The sequence below is a fragment of the Bos mutus genome, chromosome 3 (genome assembly GCF_027580195.1).
Source record: "Bos mutus isolate GX-2022 chromosome 3, NWIPB_WYAK_1.1, whole genome shotgun sequence".
Taxonomy (NCBI): Eukaryota; Metazoa; Chordata; class Mammalia; order Artiodactyla; family Bovidae; genus Bos; species Bos mutus.
Window position 1 is genome coordinate 50,535,585 of NC_091619.1, and position 20,535 is coordinate 50,556,119.

At 35.2% G+C, this 20,535-nt stretch overlaps 1 protein-coding gene across 1 annotated transcript in view; it reads left to right on the plus strand.

Annotated features, from left to right (window-relative positions):
• HFM1 (helicase for meiosis 1) overlaps window positions 1-20,535 on the plus strand; it is a 110,439-nt gene that overhangs the window by 35,425 nt on the left and 54,479 nt on the right. The window contains exons 13-22 of the mRNA XM_070361997.1: window positions 1,569-1,612; window positions 1,719-1,820; window positions 2,217-2,362; window positions 3,347-3,441; window positions 4,050-4,183; window positions 5,009-5,056; window positions 8,134-8,214; window positions 16,337-16,428; window positions 17,854-17,960; window positions 18,054-18,101. Coding sequence (XP_070218098.1) covers window positions 1,569-1,612; window positions 1,719-1,820; window positions 2,217-2,362; window positions 3,347-3,441; window positions 4,050-4,183; window positions 5,009-5,056; window positions 8,134-8,214; window positions 16,337-16,428; window positions 17,854-17,960; window positions 18,054-18,101 — 897 coding nt within the window. The remainder of the gene's footprint in view (window positions 1-1,568; window positions 1,613-1,718; window positions 1,821-2,216; window positions 2,363-3,346; window positions 3,442-4,049; window positions 4,184-5,008; window positions 5,057-8,133; window positions 8,215-16,336; window positions 16,429-17,853; window positions 17,961-18,053; window positions 18,102-20,535) is intronic.

Consider the following 20,535-nt stretch of genomic DNA (forward strand, 5'->3'; position numbering starts at 1 on the left):
TGAAGCACAGCTCTGGTACTTTGGCTAACAGATTCAAAGAGCCAGCTCATTGGAAAAGACCCTGATGCTGGGAAAGATTGAAGGCAAAAGGAGAAGGGGATGGCAGAGGATGAGATGGTTAGATAGTGTCACCAACTCAGTGGACATGAATTTGAGCAATCCAGGAGATAGTGAAGGACAGAGGAAGATGATGTGCTATAGTCCACGAGTCTCAAAGAGTTGGACATGACTTAATGACTGAAAACAACAACAACCTGTTTATCTTATAACTGGAAGTTTGTGCCTTTTGACTACCTTCATCTAGTTCCCCTTCCCCACCATCTTTTTCCATGAATTTGTTTGTTCCTTTTTGAAGTATAATTGACCTTCAACACTGTGGGGTCAGTGTCCCTGTTCTACAACAGAGTGATTTGGTGTTTTCTATACATTTCAAGATTATCGTCATAATAAGTCTAGTGACGATTGTCATGATCGTCATAATGATCTGTCACTATATAAGGTAATATTGATACATAATTATTGACTGTATTCCCACACTTTACATTTTGTACCCATGACTCATGTTTTGTAACTGTATGTTTGTTCTTTTTAATCTCCCTTACACATTTCTTTGCTTCCCTCTCCCCCGGCAACCACCTGTTTGTTTTGTTTCTATTACTCTATTTTTATTCTGTGTTTGTTCATTTGTTTTGCTTTTTAGGTTCCACATAAGAGGAAAATCATATAATTTTTGCTTTTCTCTATCTGACTTACTTCACTTAGCATAATACCCTCTAAGTTTATCCGTGTGGTTACAAATAAATGGCAAGATTTCATTTCTTTTTTATTACTGAGTAATATTCCACGTGTGTGTGTGTGTGTGTGTGTGTGTGTGTGTGTGTATACCACATCTTATATATCCATTCATCTATTGTTGGACACATTGACTCCATATCTTTGCTATTGTAAATAATGCTGCAATGACCATAGGGATGCGTATATCTTTCTGAATTAAGTGTTTTTATTTTTGTTGAATAAATACCTAGGAATGAAATTGCTGGATCATATGGTAGTTCTATTTTAAAACTTTTGTGAAATCTCCATATTGTTTTCCATAGTGGCTGCATTTGCTATATTCCCACCAACAGTGCACAAGGATTCCCTTCCCTCCACATCCTCACAAGCACTTGTTATTTGTTGTCTTTTTGATAATAGCCATTCTGACAGGTGTGAGGTGATGTCTCATTGTCGATTTGATTTGCACTTCCCTAATGATTAGTGATGTTGAGTACCTTTCTTATCCTGTTGTCCATTTGTATGTCATCTTTGAAAAAAAAAGTCTATTCAGGTCCTCTGCCCTTTTAAAAATTGGATTATCTAGGGGTTTCTGTTTTTGTTTTGCCTAGTTGTAAAATTAGGGACTTCTCAGTGTGAAAGTTAGGTAGTCTCTACTTGTTGAAGATGGTTTTTGAAAAATGATGTTATAAACATATTTTGATATCTGTAATCTTCAAAATAATTAAGTAATACAGTATCCAAGTTTTTGATGCTAATAGGAAAAACTCAATAATTTTTTGTTTTTTAAATAGGTTACACAAGTGTGCATATTCCATAAAAGATTCAAAACTGAGAGGTAAGTTTAGAGATAATTTCTAAATCATATTTTCACCTATAGATAAAAGGAGCCAATTACTAATTAACTTTAAAAGTACATGACAGATGACATTTTTCTTTTGTAGATATCTTAATACATGGTGTTGCTTATCATCATGCTGGTATGGAACTGTCAGATAGAAAAGTAGTTGAAGGAGCTTTTACTGTTGGAGATATACCAGTTCTTTGTAAGTAAAACATATTCTTGTGGATATTGTAAGATCTTTTGGAAACTATTTTAAGGGAAAAAAAGAAAAAACTCAGGTATTCTTACTTATTTCTATTTTCTTCCAAGAATCTAAATTATAACTACCCATACAAATATGTGCTACAGTAAACTCTCTTGCAGTTTTAGTTCTTTATTATTTTAGCAAATACTGCAGTTTGAAAAGTAAGAATTAGTTTTTCAGCTTTAAGATATATTATTTTACATAGTGATGTTCTTTTCTTTCTTTTTATTCTGAATTTCCTATATTTAAGTTTTTATTGTTATACATTTATAAAAATGTTCTTTTATAAGAAAACTTTTACCTGAAACAATAAAGTTATATGACTTAAAAGTAGTATTCTTTAATTTGATACAGTTACTACCAGTACCTTAGCCATGGGAGTCAATTTGCCTGCTCACCTAGTGGTTATAAAATCTACAATGCATTATGCTGGAGGAATGTTTGAAGAATACAGTGAAACAGATATTCTACAGATGATTGGTAGAGCTGGTCGACCTCAAGTAAGTGACAGTATTTCACTTTTTTGTAATTCATTTTAAAGACAATGTAAAATGAAAAAAAATAAAATAATAAAGACAGTGTAAAAAGCAAAAAGAAATGTGTATTCTTTGTTAAACAAAAGATTAATATTTCACATTTAAAGTAGGTTTGAAAATAAATGTAACTAAGAAAATCTACTACTTTCATGGAGGAGTAGAAGTAAACAAGTCTCATCAAAGTCCCACATAACTCCCTTCACAAGTCTCAAGTACTCCCTTCACTCCCTCTAACTCCTACTTGTTGATAAGTGATTGAGTCTGTGAATGTATATGCTGTTACAGGGTTTTGGGGTTTTTTTTTTTTTTTTTTTGGCTTTGGGGATTTTTTTGTTTTGTTTTGTTTGCTTTTTATACTGAATGGCATTTTGGATGGGACTGTTTTTCATTCCATAGGACTCGTACATTGCAGAACATGTAGCATCCCTGGATACTATCACAAATGCCAGTAGTGGTCCCCAGATATTGTGACAATTAAAAATCAGCCCATATACATTATAAAACATGGCCTAATCTGACAAATTCTTGAATAAAAAAGTCATTCATATATGGACTAAGGTAAAATTTAGGAGGAATATCTTTTCAGAGAATACCAAAATATTATGTTACACAAATTTATAATTTTTATAGGATAATTTAGATTATATGTGAATTACACTAAATCTTGCAGCTTTTAACCAGTTACCTAAGTTTGTTTTGGTTTTACTATTGCCAAAATTGTTATATTGCAACCAAAGTGGTATTTTTATATGTCTATACTGTTGGGAGGATTTTAAGGTAAATTTTCAGTTAACATTCAATTCAGAAGCATTTTTAAGGTCTTTTTGACCTGTTGTTTAAGACAGGGAATTGTTTAATATAAAATGAAAATCTTGAGTTATTGAAGAAAACTGGTATGAACATATACTTTTCTTTATTAAATTTCTCTCTCTTTTTCTTTTCTTCCAGTTTGACACTACAGCCACTGCAGTTATTATGACTCGGTTAAGCACAAAAGAGAAGTATATTCAAATGCTTGCTTGCAGTGACACTATAGAAAGCAGGTAATATGTAAAATATTCCAAAAAATAATGTTAATGTATCCTGTATTTTTCCTTTTAATAGATTAGGGATTTTCTAAGGCCATTTTCTTGGAATTTTTCAATAACCTAGTTAGAAAGTTTATTCTTTTAAGAAATTAATAGTTAGAAAAAGACAGTGTAATAGTTGTTTAGCATTGTTTATCAGCATGCAGTTGCATGTATTCTTGTTATAAAGGCCAAATTAGTAATGAGAGGAATATAATTTTCACATCTTTAAATTTGCATAATAATAGAAGACAGGAACCCTGAGACCTTGTAGTAAAGTGTTTGATTATAATACTCCTGGGGAAAATAGGATGTAATCTATTCCCCAGCCTTTTTTTTTTTAAGCAATATTGTTTTCTAGAGTCATGGAGTAGAAAGAAATCTGTAACTTTTGAAAAGTTAAACTGACATTAAGGTTTACTCATATTTTTGAAAATTAAGTTAACTTTCCTGAATTATTAAAGTAGCAATAGTATTCAGTTATAGTCAACTATATCATTAAATTATCAAATATTATTCTAAACAATGAGTTTTATGACATTGAAATGCATAATACTAATGAAAAGTTTTTTTTCCCCCATTAGTTTGCACAGACATCTTATTGAGCATTTAAATGCAGAGATAGTATTGCATACCATCACAAACGTGAATATTGCTTTGGAATGGATACGATCAACCTTGCTTTATATCAGAGCCTTGAAAAATCCATCTCATTATGGTTTGTTACTTTGATTTTGAAGAGTAATAATTTTATCAAGCCATTTGGGCCTATTTTTTACTAATAGGTCACAGAATAGATTATAGAAGTTAAAAGGTAGCAGAAATAAAAGTAACAACTATAACAAATACATTTAGAGGCAAGATTAGACAAACATGAGAAATCTTTATCTGTTTTACTTCTAGTCTTTTAATAAGGCTTGAAATCAACACCGTAAAATATAGACCTTTTAGAAAAAAATTGTCTCCAGTAAAAATTTTTAAAATGCTTAGAATTATTTAAAATAAGTTAAAGGGCTTCCCTGGTGGCTAAAATCAAAAACAATTTTTGAATTTTGTCCAAACTGGTGTTCAAACCAAAATATATGATAATATTGTTGCTGTTGGAATTTTCATCTTCCTTCTAAAGCTAACATTTATGGTTATGTTGCTTCTAGAGGGTTCTTTCATGTGGTAAAGATTATAAAGTAAAAATACTTGGAATTGCAGAATATAAAATTAAAACCTGACTTGCTATAATACCATTCTAATTCCACAGGTTCAAAAGTTTCAGATCTGTAAGAGGAAAAAATACATATAGTATTCCTGGTCACTGTTATACAGTAAAATTAACAAAAGAAAGCCATTTGATATTGAAAGGATTTCACAACAATAGTTATTTTCTATAGATGTTTAAGCCTTTTTTTAACTTTAAGGTACTTTTTTCTTCTATTTAAGATTTAGTTAGACTACTCTTTTCTAGTTAACTGGGGTATCAAAGTAAGCCTCTAAGGATGAATAAATCTCATTCTATTTTATTTTTAATAAATTTTCATAACTTAAATAGGTTTTGCATCTGGATTGAACAAAGATGGAATTGAATCAAAATTACAAGGTTAGATGCATTTCCTTCTAAAAAATTATATTCTATAAATTTTAATGAAAAGGTCTAGTTGTTGTAAAACTAGGAATAGTCCAGTAAAATATTTTTTAAAATTACTTTATTTGCAGAAAAAATATATGGATTTCTTTTTTCACAGGTAAATAAAGCTTTACACATATACTTTTTTTTCTGAATTAATCTATTAATTTTATCAGAATATCTTCCTTTGTATGACATTAATTAATTTGTTTTTAAAAATGATCCTGGCCTTTGGCAATGTTGACTATAGATATACAATTTTATTATTTATTTTCCTTTTCTAGTTTAATTTTAATTGAAAATATAAGCTTAGCTTGATTGTGGGCTTCTTATCCCAGTCTGTGCTAATAAAGTATTCCTGTCAAACCTCAGTTTTAGTTTTCAGTTAATTTCATTATCTTATTTTTGAAATGAGTATTTTCATTCCTTCATTTTTGAACTCAGTATTTCATTACATATCTTTGAAAATAACAGATTGTTGAGCATTTATTAGGAGTAGAAATTGCTGCCTCTACATTGTGCTGAGACTGTCTTCCAGTAAAAGAAAAAATGTTAGACCCCTAAAAATATTTAGCCAATTTTAATTTATTCTCTACTTGGATATATACATATGGCAAATAAAAATTCAGAGATAAGGATGAAGAAGTAAAATTATCATTCTTAAAGAATAAATATTTCGTTAAAAATGCTGATAAGTGATAGCTTAAATTAATAATGCTGCTGTTGAGAAACAGATCTGTAAAATAGTTGTATTATCCTTTCTGTATTGACCAAATTTGAAATGGAGTTTTAAAAGCGTACTTTTCCTCACACACACACAAAAATAAAGGCATACTTTCTTTAAATCAAAATGAGCAAATACACATGAAATGAGAAATAATTCATGAAATATTACCAAGAAATATCTTGCTATATTCTGGTAGCTGTAATGATTTAACTTTTCTAAACTGTTCTTAACAGTTCGTATTTGTCTTATTTTCAGTTATTATAGAGTGACTAATTTTCCCCTATAACGAATAGCTGAATTTATTATGTAACTGGATAGAATGTTTTGGTTTCCTTAGAGTTCTGCCTTAAATTTCTTAGGAAGGATCCTTAGCATAGATTATGCTGTTTCCTAAATTTGGTTATATTTTCTTGCTCTGTATCCTCCAGTAGCTTTACCAATGTGTGTGTTTGCTAAACACTTTAGTCGTGTCTGACTCTTTGTGACCCTATGGACTGTAGCCAGCTGGGATCCTCTGTCTTTGGGATTCTCCAGGCAAGAATACTGGACTGGGTTGCCGTGGCCTCCTCCAGGGGATCTTCCTGACCCAGGATCGAACCCATATCTCTTAGGTCCCCCGCATTGGCAGGAGGGTTCGTTACCACTAGCGCCACCTGGGAAGCAGCCTTACCATCACACTTAGAATAAAATGCAAATCTTCACCACAAAGTCCTGTTTGATATCCCTGTGCCTGTTTGTTTCTCTGACTTCATTTCTTGTCACTTTCCCCTCCTTTTTTCCACTCTGTCCAAATTGGCTATCTTGCTGTTCCTTAACCACATCAAGCTGTTCCCACTTCAGGTCCTTGCAGTCTCTTTATTCTTGGAACATATCTCACATGTTTTACATAGCCTTTTAAAAAGCAAGAGAGTTCCAGAAAAACATCTATTTCTGCTTTATTGACGATGCCAAAGCCTTTGACTGTGTGGACCACAATAAACTGTGGAAAATTCTTCAAGTGATGGGAATACCAGACCACCTGACCTGCCTCCTGAGAAACCTATATGCAGGTCAGGAAGCAACAGTTAGAACTGGACCTGGAACAACAGACTGGTTCCAAATAGGAAAAGGAGTACGTCAAGGCTGTATATTGTCACCCTGCTTATTTAACTTATATGCAGAGTACATCATGAGAAATGCTGGGCTGGAAGAAGCACAAGCTGGAATCAAGATTGCCTGGAGAAATATCAATAACCTCAGATATGCAGATGACACCACCCTTATGGCAGAAAGTGAAGAGGAACTCAAAAGCCTCTTGATGAAAGTGAAAGTGGAGAGTGAAAAAGTTGGCTTAAAGCTCAACATTCAGAAAACAATGGCATCTGGTCCCATCACTTCATGGGAAATAGATGGGGAAACAGTGGCAGACTTTTATTTTTGGGGGCTCCAAAATCACTGCAGATGGTGATTGCAGCCATGGAATTAAAAGACGCTTACTCCTTGGAAGGAAAGTTATGACCAACCTAGATAGCATATTGAAAAGCAGAGACATTACTTTGCCAACAAAGGTCCGTCTAGTCAAGGCTATGGTTTTTCCAGTGGTCATGTATGGATGTGAGAGTTGGACTGTGAAGAAAGCTGAGTGCCGAAGAATTGATGTTTTTGAACTGTGGTGTTGGAGAATTCTTGAGAGTCCCTTGGACTGCAAAGAGATCCAACCAGTCCATCCTAAAGGAGATCAGTCCTGGGTGTTCTTTGGAAGGACTGATGCTGAAGCTGAAACTCCAATACTTTGGCTACCTCATGTGAAAAGTTGACTCATCGGAAAAGACCCTGATGCTGGGAGGGATTGGGGGCAAGAGGAGAAGGGGACGACAGAGGATAAGATGGCTGGATGGCATCACCAATGCGATGCACATGAGTCTGAGTGAACTCCTGGAGTTGGTGATGGACAGGGAGGCCTGGCGTGCTATGATTCATGGGGTTGCAAAGAGTCGGACACAACTGAGCAACTGAACTGAACTGAAAGCTTCAATTTCATTCAGGTCTTTTTGAGGATTAAATGAGATAATACAGATGTATCATTTTAAGTTGTAAATGTTATCACTTGAGTGTTATTTTTATTATTTTTACTGTTATAAAAAATTTTTCAGCATATTAGGTGGCTCTTTTGTTTAAATGAGATTTTTTTCATTTGTTTTGTTTTTACCACTTAAATAGGAATTACAGTTCTTCCCAGAAAAATTACACAGAAACACGACTTCAGAATATTTAATAATATATTCTGTTTTTTTATTGCCTTTTTATTTTATTAAAGTTAAAATATGTTTTTATATTTGAACAGAATTATGTTTGAAGAATCTGAATGATTTGTCATCTCTGAACCTGATAAAAATGGATGAAGATATTAATTTCAAACCAACTGGTAATTTTTTCATTGTTAGTAAATTTAACAATTAAGACTAAATTTAAACATTTGTTCCACTAAAATTTAGATGATGGTAAAATTAAATTGGGGTTTCAGTTCTCAACAGGGTATCATCATTATTAGCATGATAAATTTATATGATTCCTATTTATAAGATTATAGAGCTGCCTTTTTGACAGGCATTAAATTTCTGTTCACTAACTTTGGTGACTTATGTGGCAACATGATGGAAAACTTGAAAATGAGGGGGAAAACATAATCTCAGTATCCTAAAAGAACCATTCAGTTAATAATTTTGGATTTGCTTCCAATGTTTTCCCTATTTTTTTTACAATTGCAATCCTAATATGTATACGATTTTGTATCCTGTGTATTTCTCTTAGTGTATGTCATAAACACTTTTTCACATTGCTTGTTTTTGAAATCATTTTAACATCCATTTCAGTATTTCATGGAGGAAGTGTACCTATCATTTATTTAGTCATGTACATGTTTGAATTTTTTTTTAAGTTACATATAACGGAGAAGGCTATGGCAACCCACTCCAGTACTCTTGCCTGGAAAATCCCATGGGCAGAGGAGCCTGGTAGGCTGCAGTCCATGGGGTCGCAGAGTCGGACACAACTGAGCAACTTCACTTTCACTTTTCACTTTCCTGCATTGGAGAAGGAAATGGCAACCCACTCCAGTGTTCTTGACTGGAGGATCCCAGGGACAGGGGAGCCTGGTGGGCTGCTGTCTATGGGGTCGCACAGAGTTGGACATGACTGAGGCGACTTAGCAGCAGCAGCAGAGGATTGAAAAGTTCAAATCTTTGGGTTGCTTCAGTGACATTGTAACTCTTGTAGCTAACATTTTACCAATTCTTACTTCTTCAAACAAGGCTTATGAAGATGGTTAGTTAGGTGCCTTCTCTTTCTCTCTCTGTCTCTGCCTCTCTCTTTTTGATTCTATATAGGGTATAATAGAAGCAAGAAAGAGTGTTTTGTAGTTTTTAGCACACACGATTAGAAGTTTCTTGGGGAAAAATATCGACTTCATTGTACTTTGCTTAATAAAATTGGGAAGCATAGAAAAGTTTGAAAAAATCAATATATGACTATCTAACTTTGCATGTATCCTTCTATTTTTAAACGCATTTTTATGTACTTGCAACCATACCATAGCAATGTATGATTTTGTGTCATGCTCCCTAACTCTCAGCCACAGATTTATAACATTTTTTTCCTTCTCCCGTGGTCTTCATTCTGGTAAATCTGTTTGTGAGAATTACCTTCTTTGTATTCTAGGATGTCTCACTGAGGAGGCATGAGAATCACTAATATAACTTCTTCCTTTTTTATTTTTAACCCTGTCATTTTATTTTAAAAAAATTTTATTGGCATATAGTTGCTTTACAATGTTATATTTCAGTTTCTACTGTACAGCAAAGTGAATCAGCTATACATGTACATATTAATATATTCCCTCTTTTTTGGATTTCTTTCCCATTTAGGTCACCACAGAGTATTGAGTAGAGTTCCCTGTGCTATACAATAGGAGGGAAAACTAATATAACTTCATCATCTATTCTTTATATACTTTAATTCTCAAGAATCTTATTCCCACTGTCATTCTTTCCCTGTGGAACTTCTCGAATCCACTGATACCATTTCTTCTGCCTTTAAACATACCTAATAAATGATATATATATACTATTTGCTGTCTTTCTCCATCATCAGTGAATACTACTTGATTAATTTTATTCTTTTTAACTTGCTTTTGATTCTATTTTTTCTGCTTCTTTAATGAATTTCTGTTTGCTGACTTTTTTTGCCTTACTATGGGCTTCTTAAACATGCAGATGTTGGACCTTTATTCTCAGTTTATGATAATTTCTTTGAAAACATAATTTACCTTCACAGGTTAAGCTATAGTCATTATGTAATTGTGGTTTTGATCTAGGTCTTTTACCTTTACTATAACATTTGACCATTAATTTTCTATTGGAAATCTTTTCTTACATATGTGACATGAAATTTGACACTTGGAAGCATATAACCGTTAATTTGACCTGGAATATTGTACAATGATATGAACATAAAATCTTTGTTTCAAATACCTGGATTTCAGTTCCATTTCTGCCACTATGCTAGCTGGGACCTTAAACTCACTGAGCCTTAGTACCAATATATATCTGCAAAATAAGAATATATATTACAAGAATATATAATATATATATTTACCTTATTAGGTTGTTATGATGATCAAATGGGATAATGAACATTTATAGGAAAAAAAATTCTGAAAACGTGAGTTGTTGCTCTCTTTTGTCCAAGGTTAGGAAAATATCTCTACTTGCCCCTCCTTCTCAATAGCCTAACCAGTTTGTTAAGCCTGAAATTATAAAATGTTTGATGTCTTTGGTTTGTCTTTCATTCCTCACTCATTGCATGACTAGGCAGGATGTGTCCAAAAGGACAATCCAGTCTTGGAGCTGAAAATATTCCCTATCACATAGCAGGGTAATGTTTCCTAAGTCTGGTTGGGTTAACTACTTACTCTCAAAATCATCTAAGAGTGCTGTTATGTTAAAAATGAAACTAATGAGCCCTACTCCAGACTTAAAATCCTCAACTTCTAGGAGTAACACCTGGGAATTTAGATTTTAAGCTTGAACCCTGGAAGCATTTTTTGCACATAAAATTGAGAACTACTGCCCTGGGAGTGATATTTCAATAAATAGTATAGTGAAAATCTATTCAGATCTTTGTGTCATACTCACAGTTTATCTCAATGTGTATTCTGAAGGTGTGGGGAAGAGATTCCAAACTGAAATAGAGAATGCAGTTTTACTCTAAACTATCTTCTTTAGGAAAATCATGGGGTTCAATGACATATTAAATGTGCTAAGAAGAAAGGCAGTAAGAAAGAGCCAAAATTAGTTAGCCTAGGGTTTTTACATTTTTATTTGCCCAGAGAAATCTTTTAAATGGAATATCCATTAATATTGCAAAGAACACTAATGTTCTATCAGTGTATAGTGTATCAATTCAATGTTAATGTTATCCAGAAACATCCTTACAAACACACCCAGCATAATATTTGACCAAGTATCTGGGCAGCTTATGGCCCAGTTAAGTTGACACATAAAATTTAGCATCACAGCAGCTTAACATAAAATATACTTTCTAGCTGAATGCAGCTGAGTTCTCAGAAGAATTATTGTGCATTATGCCCTTTTACATACTCCTCTGTGCTGAGGTTGGTCATATATTCTGCTTTGAAAACATATATTATGCAATTCCCAATCATTGGATATTTTGTCCTTTGTGTTTATTAACTCAGCATCCTCAACTCTTGTTACACCCTAAACCATTAAGTTAGTTTAAACACACACACAGTGTTATATATACATTATGTACGTATTTCTTTATGAGGAATTTAACATGTATTTTTAACTGTGCTAGTATTTTTATTAGGATTATTTAGGTTAGTTCTTTTGATACAATGTTGTATGAATTTGTTGTTTGCCTCAATACTTTTTTTCCATAAGCATTGTTATTTTTCATATGCAGTTTTATATGAGAATTTATAGGAATGCATATACTATGTATTTATAGGAAATAAAGGTTTACATAAAAATATAGGAATACTATGTATTTAAGGACAAGAATTTTTATTAACTGGTTTGTAATAGTTTTGTTATCAATCAGTTTGTTTATTTTCTAATTTCCACTATTTCTTCTTTGACTTATGGATTATTTGGAAATCTGGTTTGTAACTTCTGTACATCTGATGGTTTTCTAATTATTTTTCTTTTCTAGTTTCATTGTTACTCCAGTACTTTTGCCTAAAAAATCCCATGGACGGAGGAGCCTGGTAGGCTGCAGTCCATGGGGTCGCTAGAGTCGGACACAACTGAGCAACTTCACTTTCACTTTTCACTTTCATGCATTGGAGAAGGAAATGGCAACCCACTCCAGTGTTCTTGCCTGGAGGATCCCAGGGACAGGGAAGCCTGGTGGGCTGCTGTCTATGGGGTCGCACAGAGTCGGACACGACTGGAGCGACTTAGCAGCAGCAGTTTCATTGTTACTGTTCTTGACATGTGATGCAGTTGCTTTGTATCAGATAATGTTCTCTGTATGATTTCAGTCTTTTGAGATTTGTTGAGACTTGTTTTATGGACCCGTATGTGGTCAGTTTTTATGTTTTGAGTGTGCTTATTCTTTTGGTTTTAAGTTCCCTCCCAGATAAATATCATGTTAGTTCTTTGATGATTAGTAAAAGATATTTCATGTATTTCATTTTTCTGATTTGGTTGCCTTCAGCAGAGGGATTGGTTCATAATTACTTTGTTGTTGTTGTTCAGTTCCTCAGTCATGTCTGACTCTTCATGCCTCCATGAACTGCAGCATGCCAGGCTTCCTGGCACCTAACGAACTGGGGAGTTAATCTTTCAATGTCATATCATTTTGCCTTTTCATACTGTTCGTGGAGTTCTCAAGGCAAGAATGCTGAAGTGGTTTTGCCATCATGATTACTAAGCCTACTATTAATGTGGGTGGATGCTCTTTACATATTATTTCTAATTAATTCTTTTTTATGACTTCATGATCCTTTGCTATTATTTTCTTTTATCTCTTTGAGTATTTTTTAAATTAAATTTTAGTCTATATGTTCCAGTAATTCTACTTCTTGCTTTTGCCTTTTTAATTTGTAATCATAATACTCAAGTATCTAGGTATTTTTATCTGTATGCTTGTGTTCTTGTCTGGGTTTTTAGCTCTTCTGCCTGCTAATGTATATGGAAGAAGGGCTCAAAAGACCAAGTCTTATTTTGTGCAAATTTAAGGATTAACAACCTAATGAAAATGGACAGTAACTGCAAAAAGCACAGAAAGTCATTCAACTGGGATGCAAATCTTACCTCTATGAAGGAGAGAGAAGGAAGGAAGGAGGAAAGGAAGGAAAGATAAAAGGAAGGAGAATTTTGTCCTGCAATGCAGTCCTAAGACCATTCGGCAAAGTTGATGGGGAATCTTCAATTCAAAGTTGCCCATCCAAGGAGTCCCATTAAGGTCTACCTTAATATTCCTGCCATGCCCGGTCATTTGTTTAGAGCATCTCATGAGAAGTGTAATCTTGGTGTGTACATAGTGATAGATTCAGAACACAGCAGCTGGGACCATCCATCAGAGCACTTCTTGCAGTAGGAGATATGAGAGGTGTATTCTCATCACCTCTAGTTCCCTTCCCTCACTCCAACTCTATGACTTTTATTTTGAAATACCCTATATTTGCTACTATGAAAATATTTATCATTCAAAACCTATATTGATAGCGAGTTGTCTCTTTATTTTCTCTCTTCACTTGCAATTCTTTTAAAATTCTTTCCATTCTGTCTCCCTTGACTCATTTTCTTCATAGTTTCATTTCTAGGTTATTTATATACCTTAGCTAGGTAACTTTCATTCTTACTAATCAGCCAGCAAATATAAGCCTTTTCTCAAAAACTTTCATTTTCTCCAGAAGGGAGATCAGATCAGATCAGATCAGATCAGTCACCCAGTCGTGTCTGACTCTTTGCGACCCCATGAATCACAGCACGCCAGGCCTCCCTGTCCATCACCAACTCCCGGAGTTCACTCAGATTCATGTCCATCGAGTCAGTGATGCCATCCAGCCATCTCATCCTCTGTCGTCCCCTTCTCCTCTTGCCCCCAATCACTCCCAGCATCAGAGTCTTTTCCAATGAGTCAACTCTTCGCGTGAGGTGGCCAAAGTACTGGAGTTTCAGCTTCAGCATCATTTCTTCCAAAGAAATCCCAGGGCTGATCTCCTTCAGAATGGACTGGTTGGATCTCTTTGCAGTCCAAGGGACTCTCAAGAGTCTTCTCCAACACCACAGTTCAAAAGCATCAATTCTTCGGCACTCAGCCTTCTTCACAGTCCAACTCTCACATCCATGCATGACCACAGGAAAAATCATAGCCTTGACTAGACATTACTTTGTTGGCAAAGTAATGTCTCTGCTTTTTAATATGCTATCTAGGTTGGTCATAACTTTCCTTCCAAGGAGTAAGCGTCTTTTAATTTCATGGCTGCAGTCACCATCTGCAGTGATTTTGGAGCCCAAAAAAATAAAGTCTGACACTGTTTCCCCATCTATTTCCCATGAAGTGATGGGACCAGATGCCATGATCTTTGTTTTCTGAATGTTGAGCTTTAAGCCAACTTTTTCACTCTCCACTTTCACTTTCATCAAGAGGCTTTTGAGTTCCTCTTCACTTTCTGCCATAAGGGTGGTGTCATCTGCATATCTGAGGTTATTGATATTTCTCTCGGCAATCTTGATTCCAGCTTGTGTTTCTTCCAGTCCAGCAGTTCTCATGATGTACTATGCATATAAGTTAAATAAACAGGGTGACAATATACAGCCTTGACGAACTCCTTTTCCTATTTGGAACCAGTCTGTTGTTCCATGTCCAGTTCTAACTGTTGCTTCCTGACCTGCATACAAATTTCTCAAGAGGCAGATCAGGTGGGGAGATACCCTATAGTAATTTATAAACATCTAGGCTAAGAAGGGGCTTCCCAGGTGACTCGTGGTGAACCCGCCTGCCAATGCAGGAGACATAAGAGACACGGGTTCGATCCCTAGGTCAGGAAGATCCCCTGGAGGAGGGCATGGCAACCCACGCCAGTACTCTTTGCCTGGAGAATCCCATGGACAGAGAAGCCTGGTGGGTTGCAGTTCGTAGGGTCACACAGAGTCAGACATGACTGAAGCAACTTAGCACAATACAGCACAGGATAAGAGGAGCATGGCTCAGGTGGTAAAGAATCCGCCTGCAATGCAGGAGACCTGGGTTGAGAAGATCCCCTGGAGAAGGGAATGGCTACTCACTCCAGTATTCTGGCCTGGAGAATGCCATGGACTGTATGGTCCATGGGATCACAAAGAGTCGGACAAGACTGAGCAACTTTCACTTTCAAATATAAAGTATACTAGTTCCCTTGGTAGTCATATTCTCACTGTCTCACATACAGCTCTTAGAATCTCACTTTTATGAACCACTACATTACTCATGTTTTGGCTGAACATGTTCACTAGACTCCTAACTGAGAAAGTGGCTATTCCTGAGTCTAAGTTCTGTCCACTGTACCTTGTTCTTGATGGCTCTAAGTGATGGAATGTCACATTCTTTATTCTTCAGCAAAACCTGTAGCACATAGGTAAATAATAGACCTTACCTTGAGAAGCAGAATACCATTTTCCTCTTCTCAGCTGTTTTCTGTGTGTTCACAAGACTTGAAATTCTTTGTGCTGTTTTTGACAACTTATAATTGAAGCCAGTAACCTTTTAAATGAATTCCATTTCATCAATTACTTATCCTCACTCTGCCCATCCTCCTACCCTCAGCCAACCTAATGTTTTATTTCTAAAACAATTTAGTTTCAAATTCCAATTTCATTAAAATAATGCTGAAGAATTTTAAGTGGTGTCTTTTGTACCTGATGCTATTAAAGGCACAGTTCAGTTCAGTCGCTCAGTCGTGTCCGACTCTTTGTGACCCCATGAATTGCAGCATGCCAGGCCTCCCTGTCCATCACCAACTCCCAGAGTTCACCCAGACTCACGTCCATCGAGTCAGTGATGCCATCCAGCCATCTCATCCTCTGTCGTCCCCTTCTTCTTCTGCCCCCAATCCCTCCCAGCATCAGAGTCTTTTCCAATGAGTCAACTCTTCACAGGAGGTGGCCAAAGTACTGGAGTTTCAGCTTCAGCATCATTCCTTCCAAAGAAATCCCAGAGCTGATCTCCTTCAGAATGGACTAGTTGGATCTCTTTGCAGTCCAAGGGACTCTCAAGAGTCTTCTCCAACACCAAAGTTCAAAAGCATCAATTCTTTGGCGCTCAGCCTTCTTCACAGTCCAACTCTCACATCCATACATGACCACTGGAAAAACCATAGCCTTGACTAGACGAACCTTTGTTGGCAAAGTAATGTCTCTGCTTTTGAATATGCTATCTAGGTTGGTCATAAGCTAAAGAAATATGTGTTAAACTGATGAAAATGCAAGTTGTATCAGCTGATTCGGAATGTTTATTTTTTCCATCTCTCTCTACAGAGGCAGGAAGATTGATGGCTTGGTATTATATTACATTTGAGACAGTGAAGAAATTTTGTACAATGAGTGGAAAAGAAACTTTATCAGATCTGGTAAATTAATTTTCACAAGAAAATAAGTATACTGTGATATAGTATAAAATAGTATTGGGGGAAACAACTTATTTGTATATCTCCTGAAATTTAAGAATAAATGAGCAGAAAAGAAAGCATTTCTAGTAGTGCATATATTTTCCTCTTTATTTGCCTTTAATTGTAAAATATGGAATATTACTCCTTAGAATATATTTCCAACAGCATCTTTGTATTAGGGCTAAGAAAATTTATATACATACCCGAAGAAAGGATAGCAGCTACCTTTCAACTTATGTGATAATTCTGATTACCTTGGTAATGGCTACCAAATATAGTATGTTGAGAAAGATTCCAAGATGGTGTGGCATGATATATTAGGAAAGTCTGCCATGAATGAAAGACACATGCCTCTTACTTGCAACTCTTCCCTAAATCCTTTGCATCAGGATAACAATAACTGTAGAAAGAGAATAGTATTGGTGATAGGCCAGAAAAAATAACTAATTTTGGAGAAAATGGGAATTAAAAACAGGCTATCCTAAAATATTGCCAGTTGGGTACCTTTGTAGCTACAGCAGTGAATAAAAGCACAGTCATATTTTTGGCACCTGTAACTATATTGCTCCTTCCTTCCTTAACTGGAAATATGAACATGAAACATGACTTTTATATTTATTCTCAAATTTAAACTATTTAAAATATCTAAGTTGATTATTGCAATAAGATCATTATATTGATACTAAAAATTGTACAAAAATTGATGAGTAGAAGGCTTGTATTTTCATGTAAATACTCTTCTAATTTACTTTTTATTGAAGTATAGTTGATTTACAGTGTTGTGTTGAATATTATTCTTAACTGAGAAGAAATCAAGAGTTAACATTAACCCATCTGATTTTGAGTTCTGTAAGTGTAAAAGAGAATTAGAATTAGAAAAGGTGCTAGTTTCATTTTACAGGTGTGAGAACTCAAAGCAGAGTGCTTTGCTCAAAATCATCTGGGAGAATTAGGTAGGTTCTTGAATACAAATTTCTTTATACCAACATCATTCTTTTTCATTAAAAAATTATCCTCAGTAAGTATAACCATTTGCAAACTATAGAAGCCTGAACAATAATATAACAGTAGTAATAGTGGTAGTAATGAAATCTTCATTTATTAAGTGCTTATCATATGGTACATGCTAGGCTGAATATTTTAAATTTCATCTTGTTAATCTTTACAATCTTATTGGTATAGAGCCAGTGTGTAGCAGAGTGTCTGGCATATATAACAGGTGTTTGTAAATATTTGTCAGTGAATGAATGAATCCTTAAAGAGGCAAAATGTGCTAAATGTGATGTCCCAAAGCAGCATTAAAAATAAATAAGTACAGAAAAATAAATGAGAGAAAAGAAGTAAAGAATGGACATAACCAAATGAACAAATGCTGAAATTTTATAGGTCACAATGATAGCCAGCTGCAAGGAATTTCTAGATGTACAATTAAGAATAAATGAAAAGAAAGCATTGAATACTTTGAACAAAGATCCAAATCGGACAACTATCAGGTACAGAAATTAAATGTTTTAAATAATTTTTAAAAAGGTTTCATTCAGCTACAATAAGTAATAATAATAAAAGTTTGCCTTGTTTATTTCCAGATTTCCAATGGAAGGAAGGATTAAAACAAGAGAAATGAAAGTAAATTGGTAAAGAAAATTAATTGTTAAATGTCTTAAAATATTGATTACTTGTCCATGATTCATATTTATGAAGGTATTTTATAAGTTTAAAACATTTTAAATTTGTTTCCTTAATACAAAGAAAGAACATTTACATAAGAATGAGGAGTCAGCATGCAGATGTAAAATTAATTTCTCCAAACTCCCAAGTCTTTAATTTAAAAAGATAACTTGTGAATTTTTAAATCAACAAACACTGAGAGTGTGATCTGTTGAGGCATGGTAGACAATAGAAAGAAGATGTGCTTCTCATCTACAAGAACTTTCAAGTTGGCTTGAATGAGAACCATGTGTATAAAAATAATTGACGGTATGAAAACACATATAGTAAGTGTCTGTAGAACATTAATGATGTTCTGCTGCTGCTGCTGCTAAGTTGCTTCAGTCGTGTCCAACTCTGTGCGACCCCAGAGACGGCAGCCCACCAGGCTCCCCCGTCCCTGGGATTCTCCAGGCAAGAACACTGGAGTGGGTTGCCATTTCCTTCTCCAATGTATGAAAGTGAAAAGTGAAAGTGAAGTCGCTCAGTCGTGTCCGACTCTTAGTGACCCCATGGACTGCAGCCCACCAGGCTCCCCCGTCCATGGGATTTTCCAGGCAAGAGTACTGGAGTGGGGTGCCATTGCCTTGGAAAGACATATTAAAAGAAATAACCTGAGTGAAGGAATGCATATGTGATAATGGGGTGACTGTTATGCCAGCAATGGGAAGTCTGTATAGAGGAGAGTAATTGGAAGAGTAAACTAAAATTACATTGTAGCTTGTAATGACTTTACTGGGTTTGCAGTCACACAGGCAATGATACTTTTTCTAGATGCCAAGTGCTTGGTTTTCTAAGTAGTTATATCTTAGTGTTAATCAACTTGATTTAGACCACGTGAGTTCAAGTAAAAATGATTTTTTTTCATGGGGCTCAATAAAACCAGTTGGCCAAAGAATTTCCTTTTGTCTCCTTAGCTAAAGGAAGTCACTCTTTCTCTAGGATACTTCCTAAAGTCTTATTGAACTTTATCTCCCAAATACCTTGACATCTCAGAAACAAACTTCTCACTGTTGTATACTTATTCCTCAGGCAGATCTATAGCTTGGAGGGCAGAAGTTAGTGTTCTGTTTCTTAGCCATATTTCTCTAGAAATTTAAATATCCCTAGAGATCATACAGAACTTAGAGATCATGTACCCAAATCCTCTCATTTTACAAATGAAGTAAGTGATGCCTAGGTAAGTTCTGACTTGCTTGAGGTTATGGTGCTATACTGAGGACAGCTGTAGAATTAGAATCTAGGTCTCTTGAGTGTCACAATGGGTTTCTCAATATACCCTGTTGCATTAACTACTGAGTCAAATTAAATCAAGGTATTTTTGCACAAGCATCTTGTTGGGAACACTATATTTGCAATTTTAATGCTTTCACTTACACCTTGCCTTAGATTGGATCATGCATTCTTTTGATTAGGACTGTCAGATTCTTAAAATTCATGACTTTCTAATTATTTCTATATGTATCATAGGGCTTCCCAGGTGGCGCACGTGGTAAAGAACCCACCTGCCAGTGCAGGAGATGTAAGAGATCGGGTTCAATTCCTGAGGGTCAAGAAGATCTCCTGAAGGAGGGCATGACAGCCCACTCCAGTATTCTTGGCTGGAGAGTCCCATGGACAAAGGAGCCTGGAGGGCTACAGTCCATAGGGTTGCAAAGAGTCGACACAACTGAAGCAACTTGGCACACATGCTCACATATGTATCATAAATTAGCTTCCTTTTGTAATTTTCCACCTTATGTCACTACTTGACTAGGAAGAGTGACTGTCTGGGAGGCATTTTTTTAATCTAAAATGTACAGTCTTTTGGTGGGTAATGAAGGCTAATATTTACCACTTTCATGTCTCTCTCATATTCTTATTACTTTGCTGAATATCAGATCAGTTCTTTTACAGCCAGGTGTTAATCCTCTTAATTTTAAAATTTTATTTTATTTTATTTTATTTTTTTCCAGAGATAGTGGAAGCTTCTATTAATAGTCTGCAGTGACTCAAAGAACTGATAGCATTTTTTTTTTTTAATTTATTTCTCATGTGTTCCCCATCCTGAACCCTCCTCCCTCCTCCCTCCCCATACCATCCCTCTGGGTCGTCCCAGTGCACCAGCCCCAAGCATCCAGCATCGTGCATTGAACCTGGACTGGCATCTCATTTCATACATGACATTTCACATGTTTCAATGCCATTCTCCCAAATCTTCCCACCCTCTCCCTCTCCCACAGAGTCCATAAGCCTGTTCTATACATCAGTGTCTCTTTTGCTGTCTTGTATGCAGGGTTATCGTTACCATCTTTCTAAATTCCATATATATGCGTTAGTATACTGTATTGGTGTATAAAATTTTAAAATTTTATCCTTCAA